Source organism: Ascaphus truei, chromosome 3 (genome assembly GCF_040206685.1).
Source record: "Ascaphus truei isolate aAscTru1 chromosome 3, aAscTru1.hap1, whole genome shotgun sequence".
Lineage (NCBI taxonomy): Eukaryota > Metazoa > Chordata > Amphibia > Anura > Ascaphidae > Ascaphus > Ascaphus truei.
The window spans coordinates 9,599,053-9,616,427 of NC_134485.1; the positions used below are offsets into that span (position 1 = coordinate 9,599,053).

The 17,375-nt window shown below is 43.3% G+C and overlaps 1 protein-coding gene across 1 annotated transcript in view; it reads left to right on the top strand.

The window, feature by feature from the left end:
- Positions 1-17,375, top strand: part of LOC142490866 (uncharacterized) — a 165,535-nt gene that overhangs the window by 14,747 nt on the left and 133,413 nt on the right. The window contains exons 4-6 of the mRNA XM_075593284.1: positions 9,712-9,804; positions 12,091-12,183; positions 14,678-14,725. Coding sequence (XP_075449399.1) covers positions 9,712-9,804; positions 12,091-12,183; positions 14,678-14,725 — 234 coding nt within the window. The remainder of the gene's footprint in view (positions 1-9,711; positions 9,805-12,090; positions 12,184-14,677; positions 14,726-17,375) is intronic.

Consider the following 17,375-nt stretch of genomic DNA (forward strand, 5'->3'; position numbering starts at 1 on the left):
CTGGTCACCCTAAGAATATGTATACTCTGCATAGAGAAGTGGCTGAGGCCTAGTCCAAGATGGGAATGGGTACAATGATGTACAATTCAGTGCATGTACTATGAAGATGAATAAACTTCAGTCAAATATACAATAATACAGTCTTTGAAGCATGGTAATGACTAAAGGAAGACGATATGTCCATGAGGTGCATCCTGAAACCTCTGGATCCTCTTAGGCCTAAGACATAGTTAAATCTGCGTCGCTGAGGAGGGCTGAGTCGCGCTGAACAGATGCACAAAGCCCCTGCATCTGTAATCAGCGCGGCTATAGTTTCTCCCTCCGCATGCTTGCTGATGCGTGCGGAGGCTGAGAAAATCAGAAGAGACAGGCAGGTTTGAAATTTTGCCGCTTGGGGGAGCGGAGGAGCGGTCACGTGACCGCTCCCATCCAATGGGGCTGCAGCCTTTTTTTTTCCTTCTGTGTCGGTGTTCTGAGATAGCAGAGCTCAGCCACCAGACCAGACAGGGTAGAGGCAGCACAGAGGTGTGTATGTATGTGTGTGTGTGTGTGTGTGTGTGTGTGTGTGTGTGTGTGCGTGCGTGTGTGTGTGTGTGTGTGTGTGTGTGTGTGTGTGTGTGTGTGTGTGTGTATATATTTATCAAAGTTGCACAATGTTAATAAATAATTTATTCTCACAACATGTTTTTTTTTTTAATTTTTAAAATATTATATAATACACACACACACACATATGAAAAGAAAAATTCAGTAGCGCCACTTGTGAAACAAAATAAAATAATGTGAATTAAACCGTGCAAATACTGTATATAATATTAATCAAAATTAAATATCAATCTAGCAATTCAAAAAACAATAAATGTGAAAAAATGTTACAAATATGTGAATGTAAAAAATATAAAAAACCCGTACAATTATATATTGATAACAAATATAATACAGGGAAGAAAAGGGACAAAAATGGAAGAAAGTCCAACCCTTAGTACAAGTCCAGTAGAAATTCAATGGTGATTGGAAATGCTGCTCAGGGATCCACGGCTGCTTTCAGAAGGAATAACCAATTCCAACAGGAAGACTATAGAAAGAGAAGAACAGAGAGCGCACGTCCCATAGTGTAAAACAGTACATTTAATCAATAAAAAAGAGGACAAGGGGATTAAGAACACTCACAAAGGTACAAGATAAAAAAGCAATTTGTGATATATAATCACCACCAACAAGGCCACACCGTCCTGGAACACGTCAGATGGTAGATTGTCCCTCCGGTTCACATCCAGCAGTTGTCGGGTGCTTTGGAACAATGTCTCTCGGCGTCAGTGCAATTTAGAGATTTTTTCAGCCTCAGATCAGCTCCATGCGCTCTCCGGCCGTAAAGCGCGCACTGCGTGATGACGTAGTGTCGTGGTAACGTGCCCTGACGCGTTTCGTCACGACAGTGACTTTCTCAAAGGGAATAACAACTAGGGGGAGGGCTCGGTATTTATGGGCTCATCTAATCAAAGAGGAGTGGCACCGGAGCAGCCAGAGGCCAATCGTCAGTGCCCAAACATAGAACCACGGCACTGGCGATGGGCCAATGAGAACCACCGTGTCAAACCTGCCAGCACAAACACTGCTATACATTGGTGTGTATACACAAAGCAACTACAAATATAATTAAATATAATGTCTCATAGCACTAAATAGAACCACATATCAAGGAAGGTGGTTGTGGGTAATTAATAATAAACCACATACATTCACAAAAGGAATTGTATGAAATATGAAACATATGAAAAATACATGAAAAACAATAATAAGAACTCACAGCAATAAAACATCATGATACATGTATAAGCGCTGACATCAGCAGATGGACTCCTGTTGAACATGTCACATATATGATTAGAGCATTAACAAGGGAAGACCCTCATATGACAACAATTCATTATATATAGACCAATAAAATAGAATATTAAATATCATCTACATGTATACAATGATATACTTGTCCCAAGTCTCTCATTAATACAATAAAGAAAATAATAAAAATAAAGACAAAAAACCATCAAGGATAAACTCCATTAATATAAATGAACTATACAAAAAGAATATTATGTATATAAAACGGATGTGAACCAAAATAGAAAATTAAAAAATGTATTAATAATTAATCAAATTCTAAATCTAAGGACCAATTGTCTAATAATTCTAACCTAACTAGACTAAGGAAAAAGTATATATATTAATAAAATGGAAAGAATGGGTGTTGATTGAAATGTATAGAGAGATGGGAGTGGGGAGGGAAGGGGTGAGGGGGGGTTGAGAAGGATGGATTGGAATGTGGAGAGGGAAGAGATAGGGAGGGAAGGGGATGAGGTGCCACAGGAGGGGGGGGGAAGGAAGGGGGGGGGTTGGAAATGTGCAGGGGGAGGGAAATTATATAAAAGAGGAGAGGGATGGCAGAGTCAATGGACCAGGACTGGGGATTACACCAAAGTACTAGGGCCTCATGCAGTAAGCGGCGGAAAAATGCATTAGCCAGTTTAGCAATTAGCCATGTTTTTGGCGTGTTAAACTGGCTGTATGCTGTAAGGGGCGAATCCCTGGCGAATGAATTAGCCACCACCATTTGATGAAATGGCGTGTAACCGGTGGCGGGACGGCTGCCTGGCGAGAAACTGCCGAGAAGCCGTTCCCTGCCGAGTTGTGTTTGCAGCAGAGAGAGATCCGCTGCTCTCTCGGCGCAAACATCAGCACAATAAAAATTATTTTTAAAACAACTTTTATTCATAGTGTACATGTGCAGGGGGTCTCCGGAGCTGAACCGCATCTACACTATGAGTAAAACACACATATCAATAAAGACTCGTTCCTTACCTTAAAGGGTATCTGCTACGGTAGCGAAGCAGCATTAATATTTATTTAATAATACTGTACAGTGAGCAGGGGGTCCCCCGAGCTGAACCGCTTCCCGAGTTGCAGGCCCCGGTATGTGTGATCAGATGGGCAGTGTCGCCGCCATGTTTATAGCGTCCCATACGCTACGTGCCCGCAACAAACATGGCGTCCACACTGTAACCGATGCCCCAAACCGGGGCCTGTAACTCGGGAAGCAGGGGATCTCTGAGCCACAAATAAATGCGGTTCAGCTCAGGGGACCCCCTGCTCCCGCACAATATTATTAAAATACATTAATGCTGCTTCATTACCATAGCGGATAGCCGCTAAGGTAATGAAGGGATTAACACATAATAGCATGTTTATTGGGGACAAATGCCCCCAATAAACATAGCAGCAATACACAACATACAATACAGTAATGGGCAACATTACTATTATCCACAAATGGATAAAAGTGCAGTTGTCCATTTAAAATACATACACAACAATAAAGACATTAAATACATATAGCACTCACCCATGTGCGGCTGCCACGATGAAGGCCATCCTCATCTTCATCCTGCCCATGCCCCATCCGCTTCTGCAAAACAGACACAAGAATGAAAACATCCAATGTAATGTCCCCTAACCCCTTAATCACCATAGCGGTTATTAACCGCTACAGTCATTAAGGGGTTAACCCACCATCACCCACATACCCTCCCCCACTAACCCCCCCAACCCTGAGGCCTAACCACCCTCACCCACTACCCACAGGGGAGTCCTACCAAATACCCTTGGGGCCAATACCCCCTCCCCCAGCACATACAGTACAATAATGTGCCAAATAACTATTATCCACATAGGGATAATACATTATTTGGCCATTATTAAACACATTAAATACCGTAATAAAATAAAGAAAATTCTACTAACCTCATCAATAAGAAGGCTCCGTCGCCAGCATCATCCTTGGGGTCCGTTGCCAAAATAATAACTAGCCAATACATCTCAATTACATTAACATACCAATGAACCCCTTAATCACCTTATCGGGTACTAACCTCAAAGGTAATTAAGGGGTGAAGCCATCCTGCAATGGCAACACCACTTATGCATAAAATCCTCAATGAATTATAAAGCAATTTCCTACACAAATCTCATGTAATCATTCAATCTGAAGCCTCAAATGCCACTTAAAACATTGCATTTACAGTGTATACATGTACTGTAGCATAACATGTAAACTACATGTACACGCTGCAAATCAATGTTAACAATACAGTAATCCAACTCAAATAGCCTGACATCACAAGAAGTATATTATGTAAGCAAATAAAGTCACCATCAATGAATTAACACACATGAATTACATCCCTAAACAATTAAAATACCATCCATACCAATTACACAATTAACTATAGCTATCGTAACAGAGAACAAATTCAAAACATACAAAAAAGGACACCAAAAATTACAATATACTAAAGCAAGCCTCTCCATAACCTACAGTACAACATAGAAGCCCAAAACTTACATCTCTCTAATAATAAAATACATTTAACACACATCTATGCATAGCAGCATAGCCACAATCATTTACAATACAGAAAATCAAGCTTTAACAACACTATTATTTCTTACCCTGTATGTATATATCTCTCTAGACATACATACATACATACAGTGGCAAGAAAAGATATGCATAAAAAAAATGAACACATGAAAAAGCAAAAAAAAACACAGTTACATTAAATACATTTCTTTATTTAACTTACCATTACTTGCCCCCACTGACTCCCGTTGATCAGCTTACTCACGAACAAATCCACGAACAGGAACCCATAAAATAATAAACATTAAAATAATAAAACACGACAATCCAGGGGTCTTCTAGTTGTAATCCATCTTCATCTGTATTCTTCTACCTTCTTCCGGGGTCTTCTTGGCGTCCGGTGCCACGCCCTGGTCTTCTTTCTTCAGTAGGAGGTCCTTCCTCCTCGGCGTCTGGCTTCAAAATGAGACGACATAGGCTTTTAAAGGCCTATGACGTCACATTTTCGTCATATGGTTCCCACGGCCCTGATTGGGCCGTGAAAACCATGTGTTTTGGCCGATGTAAAAAAAAATCATGACGTCACTTAAAGGCAAAGAAAGCACAGCCAATCAGAATGGCTTTGCTTCAATTGCCTTTAAGATGACGTCATGAAAAGACACATGGCCGGACTCACATGGTACGGCAGCCAATCAGAGCGTGGGAAGTCTATCCCTAATATGATTGGTTCAAGTACCATGTGACAGGCTTTCAATGACGTCATATCCGTTCTTCCCCAAGCCTCTGTCACATGGTCTACTAGAGCCAATCAGAGTTGGGATGGAGTTCCCACGCTCTGATTGGCTACCGTACCATGTGAGGGTGGCCATGTTTCTTTTCATGATGTCATCTTAAAGGCAATAAATAAAGGCGGTTTGGTTGAATCTCGCCACTTTCTCGCCCGTTACTGAATACGGATAGGCTTTTTAGGCGGGAAAGTGGCGAGAATAGCCTTTCCGCTGCTTACTGCATGAGGCCCCTAGTGTCTAAACAATCATTGAGTCCACCAGGGGTTAAAGTTCCCAACTGGTGGATCCAATAAGTCTCCCTTTGACACAACATTTTGAACCGATCCCCCCCTCTAGCAGAGGCCGGAATGTGTTCAATACCCATAATCAATAAGGATTCTGGACTCTTATTATGAAAACATTTAAAATGTCTAGAAAGATTATGGGTATTTAGACCATGCAGCACATTCCTCCTGTGCTCGAGGAAACGGGTACTAAGGGATCGTGTGGTGTGACCAATATATTGCTGGCCGCAACCACATTGTATAAGGTAGACCACATAGGTGCTAAGGCAATTGATACTGCCCCTCACCTCATGTTTCCCACCTTTTCGAAGGGAGACAAACTCCGCTGAAACAATTAAATGTTTGCATGTGATGCAGCGGCCTCTGCCACATCTGTGGTTACCAAAATGGCCCCAAGGTGTGGTATTAGCAGCCCCATCAATCATAGATAATTTACTCGGAGCTAAGATTGTTTTAATATTTCTAGCCTTCCTACAGTATATATTATCGGTGGTCTCTCAGGAAGAATATTACCCAAATGGGGATCACACTTCAAGATGCTCCAGTGGGTATTTAATATACCCCTGATGGTTCCAAATGACTGATTAAAAGTGGTGATAAATCTAGGACTACCATCGATATTACCCGATCCAGTCCCAGGTTTACCATAACCCGCATGTGGCTTAATGGAGACTTTAGATTTCTTGAGTAGCGTGGATCTGTCAGCTGCCTGTGCCCTCCTGAAAGAGTCGTTGACAAGGACGGGGTCATAGCCCTTCACTGCAAATTTATTGCTTAAATTAATCGATTGATTCAAAAAATCGCTCTTTTTGGTGCAGTTCCTTTTTAGACGATAGAACTGTCCCAAAGGTATGTTCCTGAGCCACTGTGCATGGTGATTACTGGATGAATGGACATAATTATTAACAGAAACCGGCATGAAGTGAGTAGTAGTGATAATGTTCCCTTCTATATCCGAGGTCAAAATGAGATCCACGAACACTACAGAAGTGGAACTAATTTCAAATGTGAATTTCAAGCCTAATTCATTATGATCAAAAGAACTCAGGACATCAGACAAAACTGTGACATCACTGGCGACACGTTTAATTTGAGTAGGGCTAGTACCGCAAGCCGGGACATGTCCCGGCTTGCTAGCCCTACTCCCTCGGCGTGCCGCGCGTCACCGACGCGCGGTCACGCGCCATCGGGAACCTGCGCCCCCTGCACGCGCGTCCAGGGCTCCCCGAGGGAGCCCTGGTGTCCCGCGATGTGGGGGACGGCGGCAAGGGGTTCCGGGGGACCCGGCGGACCCGGCGAGCGGAGGGAGAAAGCCCCGATCGGAGGGCGCTCCTCCGCGGCTTCGGCGCGCGCCCGGCACCCTCCGGCGCGCGCCAGGTTACTGCTGCGGCCGACACCGGGCAAATGCTCGAATAAACTCGGCCGCAGCAGTCACCCTCCCAAATCATAGTAATGTCATCAATGAAACGGCCATAGTAAACAAGGCCCGCCCCCAGTTCGGCATTTTGCCAGATGGATGTTTCTTCCCAATAACCCATGAAGAGATTGGCATAACTGGGGGCATGGTTAATATGGGTAATATTCTTCCTGAGAGACCACCGATAATATATAGGAAGGCTAGAAATATTAAAACAATCTTAGCTCAGAGTAAATTATCTATGATTGATGGGGCTGCTAATAACACACCTGGGGGCCATTTTGGTAACCACAGATGTGGCAGAGGCCGCTGCATCACATGCAAACATTTAATTGTTTCAGCGGAGTTTGTCTCCCTTCGAAAAGGTGGGAAACATGAGGTGAGGGGCAGTATCAATTGCCTTAGCACCTATGTGGTCTACCTTATACAATGTGGTTGCGGCCAGCAATATGTTGGTCGCACCACACGATCCCTTAGTACCCGTTTCCTCGAGCACAGGAGGAGTGTGCGGCATGGTCTAAATACCCATAATCTTTCTAGACATTTTAAATGTTTTCATAATAAGAGTCCAGAATCCTTATTGATTATGGGTATTGAACACATTCCGGCCTCTGCTAGAGGGGGGGATCGGTTCAAAATGTTGTGTCAAAGGGAGACTTATTGGATCCACCAGTTGGGAACTTTAACCCCTGGTGGACTCAATGATTGTTTAGACACTAGAACTTTGGTGTAATCCCCAGTCCTGGTCCATTGACTCTGCCATCCCTCTCCTCTTTTATATAATTTCCCTCCCCCTGCACATTTCCAACCCTCCCCCCCTCCCTCCTGTGGCACCTCATCCCCTTCCCTCCCTATCTCTTCCCTCTCCACATTCCAATCTATCCTTCCCACCCCCCCCCTCACCCCTTCCCTCCCCACTCCCATCTCTCTATACATTTCAATCAACACCCATTCTTTCCATTTTATTAATATATATACTTTTTCCTTAGTCTAGTTAGGTTAGAATTATTAGACAATTGGTCCTTAGATTTAGAATTTGATTAATTATTAATAAATGTTTTAATTTTCTATTTTGGTTCACATCCATTTTATATACATAATATTCTTTTTGTATAGTTCATTTATATTAATGGAGTTTATCCTTGATGGTTTTTTGTCTTTATTTTTATTATTTTCTTTATTGTATTAATGAGAGACTTGGGACAAGTATATCATTGTATACATGTAGATGATATTTAATATTCTATTTTATTGGTCTATATATAATGAATTGTTGTCATATGAGGGTCTTCCCTTGTTAATGCTCTAATCATATATGTGACATGTTCAACAGGAGTCCATCTGCTGATGTCAGCGCTTATACATGTATCATGATGTTTTATTGCTGTGAGTTCTTATTATTGTTTTTCATGTATTTTTCATATGTTTCATATTTCATACAATTCCTTTTGTGAATGTATGTGGTTTATTATTAATTACCCACATCCACCTTCCTTGATATGTGGTTCTATTTAGTGCTATGAGACATTATATTTAATTATATTTGTAGTTGCTTTGTGTATACACACCAATGTATATCAGTGTTTGTGCTGGCAGGTTTGACACGGTGGTTCTCATTGGCCCAGTGCCGTGGTTTCATGTTTGGGCACTGACGATTGGCCTCTGGCTGCTCCGGTGCCACTCCTCTTTGATTAGATGAGCCCATAAATACCGAGCCCTCCCCCTAGTTGTTATTCCCTTTGAGAAAGTCACTGTCGTGACGAAACGCACCAGGGCACGTTACCACGACACTACGTCATCACGCAGTGCACGCTTTACGGCCGGAGAGCGCATGGAGCTGATCTGAGGCTGAAAAAATCTCTAAATTGCACTGACGCCGAGAGACATTGTTCCAAAGCACCCGACAACTGCTGGATGTGAACCGGAGGGACAATCTACCATCTGACGTGTTCCAGGACGGTGTGGCCTTGTTGGTGGTGATTATATATCACAAATTGCCTTTTTATCCTGTACTTTTGTGAGTGTTCTTAATCCCCTTGTCCTCTTTTTTATTGATTAAATGTACTGTTTTACACTATGGGACGTGCGCTCTCTGTTCTTCTCTTCACACACACACATATACACACACAGGTTCCCCAGTGACACACAAACACACAGACCACTTCAAAGTGACACACACACACACACTGACAGCTACCAATTGACACACACACACACACACACAGTGATACCCGCCTCCCAAGCGCGCTTGCTGTCTCCTCTGCCAGGACAGCAAAAAGCTCCTGGTAGAGCGAGTGGCAGCAAGCAACAGCGAGTAGCAGCACCTAAGTGCTTACTATGTCCCAGCCCTTTGACTGGTAGCGCTGACCACTGAGGAATTCACAGCAAACCTGTCCTGACACTCCCCACACCACCACGGAGATCTCTGACCTTCTGTTTTCCTCACAGGTCTGACCACAGCAGCCACGGAATATACCGGTAGCAAGAACATTTCCCAGAGGGTAGGGGAAAGAGGGCTACACATGTTTACTGTATTCAATTGTGTTATACGGGACGAGATTATAACTTGGTTTTCTCTCTCTTTTACGGGCTTAAAAGACAGAACAATCAGATACAGTAACTACCATAACAATCTTTTATGATGAGTATGATTTATTGATGTGATTGCAAAATATTGTCATGCGTATATAGAGAAGACACGCTACTTCTTTTAAAAAAATTGGTAATTCTCCTTTATAATATCACAAAAATGTATTAACAAAAAATGTTGTTACACTCATTGACACTGTTGCTTTTCCAATGTAGCTGAAACAACTATATTGCCAGATGCAGATAATATTGGACACAGAAAACGTTTCACAACATCAAACAACACAGCGACCTCCCAGAAAAGTTGTGGTATGTAGATAAAGTTTGTATATTGTATAAACGTTTAATTCAGAACATCGCCTGTCAGTTATGGGCAGTGAAGCAGTGTGTGCAGAACATTGTGTTTTACGCAATAAGCCAGGGAAAGTTACATTTGTTCATTCACATCTTTGTTAAATCTTTTGTTGTGTTGTAACAAGCGTTTTAGGCACATGGATATATATATATATATAGAATATATATCTGCTTGATATCGAGAAGTCTCACACAACTCCCTCCCATCCTGAAGGAGATGCCCTCCCGGAATGGTTCAACCGAACCCTACTGGACATGCTAGGCCCCCTGAAAGACTCCGAGAAGGAGCTCAAGCACGTGGAGCATATAGTGCATGCTTGTAATTACACCAGACACGAGTCAACCGGTTATTCACCCTATTTTCTGATGTTCAGTCGGGAGGCCAGACTACCAGTAGATATCCGTCTAAGGGTGTCCATCGACGGGGTACCCAACATGACCCATTACAAGTATGTACAGCGGCTGGAGGACAACCTGAAAGCATACGGCTTGCCAGAGGAATCCACCGCAAAAGTAAACAAAAACAATAAGCGATGGTACGATTGTAAATTGCGGTATCGGGAGCTTCAGCCTGGAGACAAGGTACTTCTCCGGAATCTGGGAATACCGGGGAAGCACAAATTAGCTGATTGGTGGCGAGAGGCTCCCTTCGAAGTGAAGTCAGAGATGCCTGGGCTTCCCGTCTACCGTATCAGGGATTCGGAGGGCCGAATAAAGGTCTGGCACTGTAATCATTTGCTACCAATTCCCCAAGTAAGGGGAAGTGACAACGAGCCCTCGGCAGTAATACCTTCAAGGAACCCCAACCCTCTCTAATAGCATATCTGGGATCAGATGCGTTGTAAGGAACCCCAACCCTCTCTAATAGCGCGTCTGAGATCAGATGCATTGTAAGGGACCCCAACCCTCTCTAATAGCGCGTCTGAGATTAGATGCATTGTAAGGGACTCCAGCCCTCTCTAATAGCGCGTCTGAGATCAGATCCATTTTAAGGAACCCCAACTCTCTCTAATAGCGCGTCTTAGATCAGATGCATTGTAAGGAGCCCCAACCCTCTCTAATAGCGCGTCTGAGATCAGATGCATTGTAAGGAACCCCGACCCTCTCTAATAGAGCGTCTGAGATCAGATGCATTGTAAGGAACCCCAACCCTCTCTAATAGCGCGTCTGAGATCAGATCCATTTTAAGGAACCCCAACTCTCTCTAATAGCGCGTCTTAGATCAGATGCATTGTAAGGAGCCCCAACCCTCTCTAATAGCACGTCTGAGATCAGATGCATTGTAAGGAACCCCAACCCTCTCTAATAGCGCGTCTGAGATCAGATCCATTTTAAGGAACCCCAACTCTCTCTAATAGCGCGTCTTAGATCAGATGCATTGTAAGGAACCCCAACCCTCTCTAATAGCGCGTCTGAGATAAGATCCATTTTAAGGAACCCCAACCCTCTCTAATAGCGCATCTGAGATCAGATCCATTTTAAGGAACCCCAACTCTCTCTAATAGCGCGTCTGTGATCAGATGCATTGTTAATTCTTTTTGATACATTTTCAAATGATCTGAAGATTGCAGGGAACCCTTTAGGGATGCCCGGGGAACCCAAAGATTCCTAGGAATCCCTGTTGAAAAACACTGCGCTAGATGAAAATGATGCAATTTGTGCCAGTTTTGCAGTGACACACGATCCTCTTGAAACTCTTCTTACACAGAAGTATCGCTACAAAGTAGTTCCAGCTGCAGCACATCTGTACTTGGCCAGTACCAGCGCAGGACTAGAACTGTGCCTGGCATTCATGCTGAGATACATGTTTACAATGCAAATCTACGCACCACTTTAATGGCAAAGCTGCTGTTTCTTTACTTACATTCTGTTTGTATTCACGATACATACAAAATATACATGATCATTTTATTCTCTTGTTTACATACAAAATATACATGCTCATAGATACATGTTTACTGTATTCAATTGTGTTATTCTGCATGAGAGTACAACTGGGTTCTCTCTCTCTCTCTTACGGGTTAAAAGACAGAACAATCAGATACAGTAACTATAGTAACAATCTTTTATGATGTGTATATATTATCTATTGATTTATGTGATTGTGAAATATCGTCATGCAAATATAGAGAAAACACTCTTCTTTAAAACAAAATAGTTCATTCTCGTTTATAATATCACAAAAATGTATTAACAAAAAATGTTGTTACACTCACTGAAACTGTTGCTTTTCCCTCGTAGCTGAAACAACTATATTGCCAGATGCAGATAATATTGGACAAAGAAAACGTAACACAACATCGAACAACACAGCGGCCTCTGAGAAAAGTTGCGGTGTGTAGATACATTTTGTATATTGTATAAACGTTTAATTGAGAACAACGCCTGTTAAGTCTTTTGTTGTAACTACTGTTTTAGGCAGATGGCTATATATATATATATTGGGGCTGGGTGTGTAGGCAGTGTTTTTCCTTGTATGCACCGCCGACATCTTCGGCAATGGTTCTCTACCGCCTTCCGCATCTTAGGCCAGAAGGACCGATCTCTTATAAGTCCAAACTTTTTGTCCACTCCAAGGTGTCCATGGTCATCACGTAGAGACTGTAGGACCTGGTACTGCAACCTTCTGGGCAGAACTAATTGTCTTTGTGGTTGTGATAGGGAATGACTCGATCACCTTTTGCACCCATCTTAACACTTATCTAATATATATATATATATATATATATATATATATATATAAAAGAGATCGGTTCTTCTGGCCTAAGATGCGGAAGGCGGTAGAGAACCATTGCCGAAGATGTCGGCGGTGCATACAACGAAAAACACTGCCTACACACGCAGCCCCAATGGGCCACCTGAAGAGCTCTGTTCCCATTGAACTTGCCTGTATGGACTTTCTCTGTATTGAGCCAGACTCTAAGGGTATCGGAAATGTTCTCGTAATAACAGATGATTATACCCGGTATGCCCAAGCGTTCCCCACCAAGGACCAAAAAGCTCTTACCATAGCCAAAATACTGTGGGAGAAAAACTTTATACATTACGGCCTACCAAATCGGATGCACTCCGATCCAGAGAGGGACTTTGAGAGCAAGCTGATCAAGGAGCTCCTAAATCTGCTTGATATCGAAAAGTCTCGCACAACTCCCTACCATCCTGAAGGAGATGCCCTCCCGGAATGGTTCAACCGAACCCTACTCGACATGCTAGGCACCCTGAAAGACTCAGAGGAGGCTTAATGGAGCTCAAGCACATGGAGCATATAGTGCATGCTTATAATTGCACCAGACACGAGTCTATCGGTTATTCACCCTATTTTCTGATGTTCAGTCAGGAGGCCAGACTACCAGTAGATATCCGTCTAATGGTGTCCATCGACAGGGTACCCAACATGACCCATTACAAGTATGTACAGCTGCTGAAGGACAACCTCCAGAGAGCATACGGCTTGGCAGACGAAGCCACTGCCACACTGAACAAAAACAATAAGCGATGGTACAATTGTAAATTGCGGTATCGGGAGCTTCAGCCTGGAGACAAGGTACTTCTCCGGAATCTGGGAATACCGGGGAAGCACAAATTAGCTGATTGGTGGCGAGTGGCTCCCTTCGAAGTGGAGTCAGAGATGCCTGGGCTTCCCGTCTACCGTATCAGGGATTCGGAGGGCCGAATAAAGGTCTGGCACTGTAATCATTTGCTACCAATTCCCCAAGTAAGGGAAAGTGACACAGAGCTCTCGGCAGTAATACCTTTAAGGAACCCCAACCCTGTGTAATAGCATATAAAGGAATAGATGCATTGTAAGGATCCCCAACCCCCTCTAATAGCGCGTCTGAGATCAGATGCATTGTAAAGATCCCGGCCCCTCTCTAATAGCGCGTCTGAGATCAGATGCATTGAAGGAACCCCAACCCTCTCTAATAGCGCGTCTGACGTCAGATGCATTGAAGGAACCTCAACCCTCTCTAATAGCATGTCTGTGATCAGATGCATTGTAAGGAACCCCAACCCTCTCTAATAGCGCATCTGAGATCAGATGCATTGTAAGGAACCCAGACCCTCTCTAACAGCACGTCTATAATCAGATGCCTTGTATCTTTTTCTGTATTTTGAACAATTGTCAAATGATCTGAAGATTGCAGGGAACCCTTTAGGGATGCCCGGGGAACCCAAGGATTCCTAGGAACTCCTGTTGAAAAACACTGCGCTAGATGAAAATTATGTAATTTGTGCCAGTTTTGCAGTGACACACGATCCTCTTGAAACTCTTCTTACAAAGAAGTTTCGCTAAAAAGTTGTTCCAGCTGCAGCACATCTGTACTTGGCCAGTACCAGCGCAGGACTAGATCTGTGCCTGGCATTCATGCTGAGATACATGTTTACAATGCAAATCTACGCACCACTTTAATGGCAAAGCTGCTGTTTCTTTACTTGCATTCTGTTTGCATTCACGGTACATACAAAATATACATGATCATTTTATTCTTTTGTTTACACATAAAATATACATGCTCATAGATACATGTTTATTGTATTCAATTGTGTTATACTGCACGAGATTACAACTGGGTTCTCTCTCTCTTACGGGTTAAAAGACAGAACAATCAGATACAGTAACTACCGTAACAATCTTTTATTATGAGTACATATTATTTATTGATTTATGTGATTTATGTGATTGTGAAATATTGTCATGCAAATATAGAGAAAACACTCTTCTTCTTTAAAACAAAATAGTTAATTCTCCTTTATAATATCACAAAAATATATTAACAAAAAATGTTGTTACACTTATTGAAACTGTTGCTTTTCCTTTGTACTGTAGTTGAAACAACTATATTGCCAGATGCAGATAATATTGGACAAAGAAAAGGTAACACAACATCGAACAACATATATATATATATATTTAGATATGATAAGTTATGGTGGATGAAAAAGGTGACGAAAAACCCTGCACTGTGTAGCATAAAAATATCACTTGTGAGCACATTCACATGTCTTAGGCCTGGGACATAGTGATTTTATCCGGGCGGAGGCGCGCTGAGGCTCAGGGAAAGCGGTGCTTTCCCTGGCCTTACACAGCGCGCCGACCGTGGGCGTGTCGGGGGCGGGTCTGGGGGCGGGCCAGTGACGTCACGGAGCTGGTTCGCCCTCATTGGCGTGCGGGCGCATGCGCGAGCCCCTGCTAAAGCCGCTCTCATTGCGGCTGCAGGGGCTCAGTGCCGAGTGTGAGCACGGCTCAGCATGGCTCAGCCTTGCTCACACCACTATGTCCCAGGCCTTAGACATGTCTGCAACTCTGCTTTTCGCCATTATCACCTAGCATACTGTGCTTCCACTGCAACAAGGGATTCTGGGACATTACATGCAAATGAGCACACAGTGCCCCCTTTTGCCTCAAATCCATTTTATATGGAACCATTATAAGCTTATGCTTGCTGCATTACACAGCTTTCAGTAGAGCCTGGGTTAAGGTGCCAAGCCAGTAAACCTACTCACAGACAGCTTTTCTTTTCCTCTTCCCCTTGAACTCAAGCCGCTTCAGCAGCTTGGGTGTTTTTCCTTGAGACTGTCCTCCCGAAGTCGAACAAGTCCTTGTTACTTTTCCCCAAAAATCTTCAGCCGGTAGTCCTAGGTCTCCGGGGTCTTTGGCACCGTCCTCTGTCAGGATTCAGCATGTCCTTCTCTTCCTCCCTTCGGCCAAAAGGCCAGCAAAAATGTCCAAGTCTTTTGGTTTTCGGCCGTAGCCTTAAGCACCCTGTAATTTTCTCTCCGAAGAGGGATGGTGACCAGTCGTAGTGCATAGTTTGTCCCAGAGCACCCCGACCCTAAATAGGTCGGGCAGGTTGTGACGGGAGGGGGTAACCAGGCTATCTAATAAAGGTTAAGCCCGCTGGGTACCCCTGAGCCCGTGGGGTCCCTGGTACCTCCATAAGCCAGGGACCAGGGATAATACAGGCTGGAAAATAAAATGACCCTGTTTTTTCCCATTTCATGTTCCCTTAGCCGTAGAACTGTGAAATTTCTTGTGTGTCAGTTTTAGGTGGGATATTTGGGTGGAAATACAATTATTTTGGTTGCAGGAGTTGGGGGGCCAAAGTTGCTGTTAGTCGTTTAATTCTCTCCGGCGAGCAGGCATGATTTGCCGGTACGCAGGGTGAATTACACCGGGGCTTCCCTGTGTCCCCCAGACTCCTGGATTTCGAGCTCAAATATCCGCAAGTTATTTCCCTTATAAGTATAAGGTCCCCCAAAGTATATTCTGTAATAAAGTGTACTCTATATCGTGTTTTGCGTTTACTGTAAGGCTCTATACAGACAGTATAGGCATATGGTTAAGATGCTAGCTAGTTTGCATAGAGTCCGTAGATGAAGGAGAACACGGGATGTTGAGAGGTGTCCGGGTGCTAAGTGGATGGGGCAGGGCGGAGTTCTGGTTCTGGAGAACAGAGACCCCCTGGGGGTAACCTTCTGGTCTGCTGGACGCAGTGGTACCTGCCCAGTGGGAGGCAATAGGCTGGCTAAGGAAAAGATGGTGATCGTAGGTGCTTTTACATAGTATACAGTATATAGTTACATAGTTACATAGTAGATGAGGTTAAAAAAAGACTTCCGTCCATCAAGTTCAACCTATGCTAAATTTAGACAACAGATACTTTATTCTATATCTATAATTACTTATTGATCCAGAGGAAGGCAAACAAAAAGCCCCATTAAGGGGAAAAATTAATTCCTTCCTGACTCCAAGAATTGGCAATCGGATTAATCCCTGGATCAACATCCTTCCCATGTTTACTTATTTGGTATATCCCTGTATACCTTCCCCATCTAAAAAGATGTCCAACCTTTTTTTGAACAAATCTATTGTACCTGCCATCACAGACTCCATGGGTAACGAATTCCACATTTTAACTGCCCTTACTGTAAAGAACCCTTTCCTTTGTTGCTGGTGAAATTTCCTTTCCTCCAACCTTAAGGGATGCCCGAGTCCTTTGTACTGCCCGTGGGATGAATAGTTCTTTTGAAAGCTCCTTGTATTGTCCCTGAATATATTTGTATATAGTTATCATATCCCCTCTTAGACGCCTCTTTTCTAATGTAAATAAATCTAATTTAGCTAGCCTCTCCTCATAAGTTAGATTGTCCATCCCCTTTATTAATTTGGTGGCTCTTCTCTGCACTCGCTCTAGTTCCATAATGTCTTTTCTTAGGATTGGTGCCCAGACTTGTACTCCATATTCAAGGTGTGGTCTTACTTTTCCTATTGGCCAGAACATATGTCCCACCCACGGGGCGCCCCGAGCCAGTTCAACACGCACTCTGCCTCTGACCTCATCAGTCAGATGAGCCCTGCTCCGATTGGCTGCTGAGAATACTCCCACACTCTGAGTGGCTGAAAGGCTCTATCCATGTTAAAAAATAGGGAACAGTAGTCTGTAAAAGGGGCTGCTGCAGATCAGGGTGTGTGTCTCTCAGTCTTTTCAGACCTATAGATAGTCTATATTCAATGTACACATCAT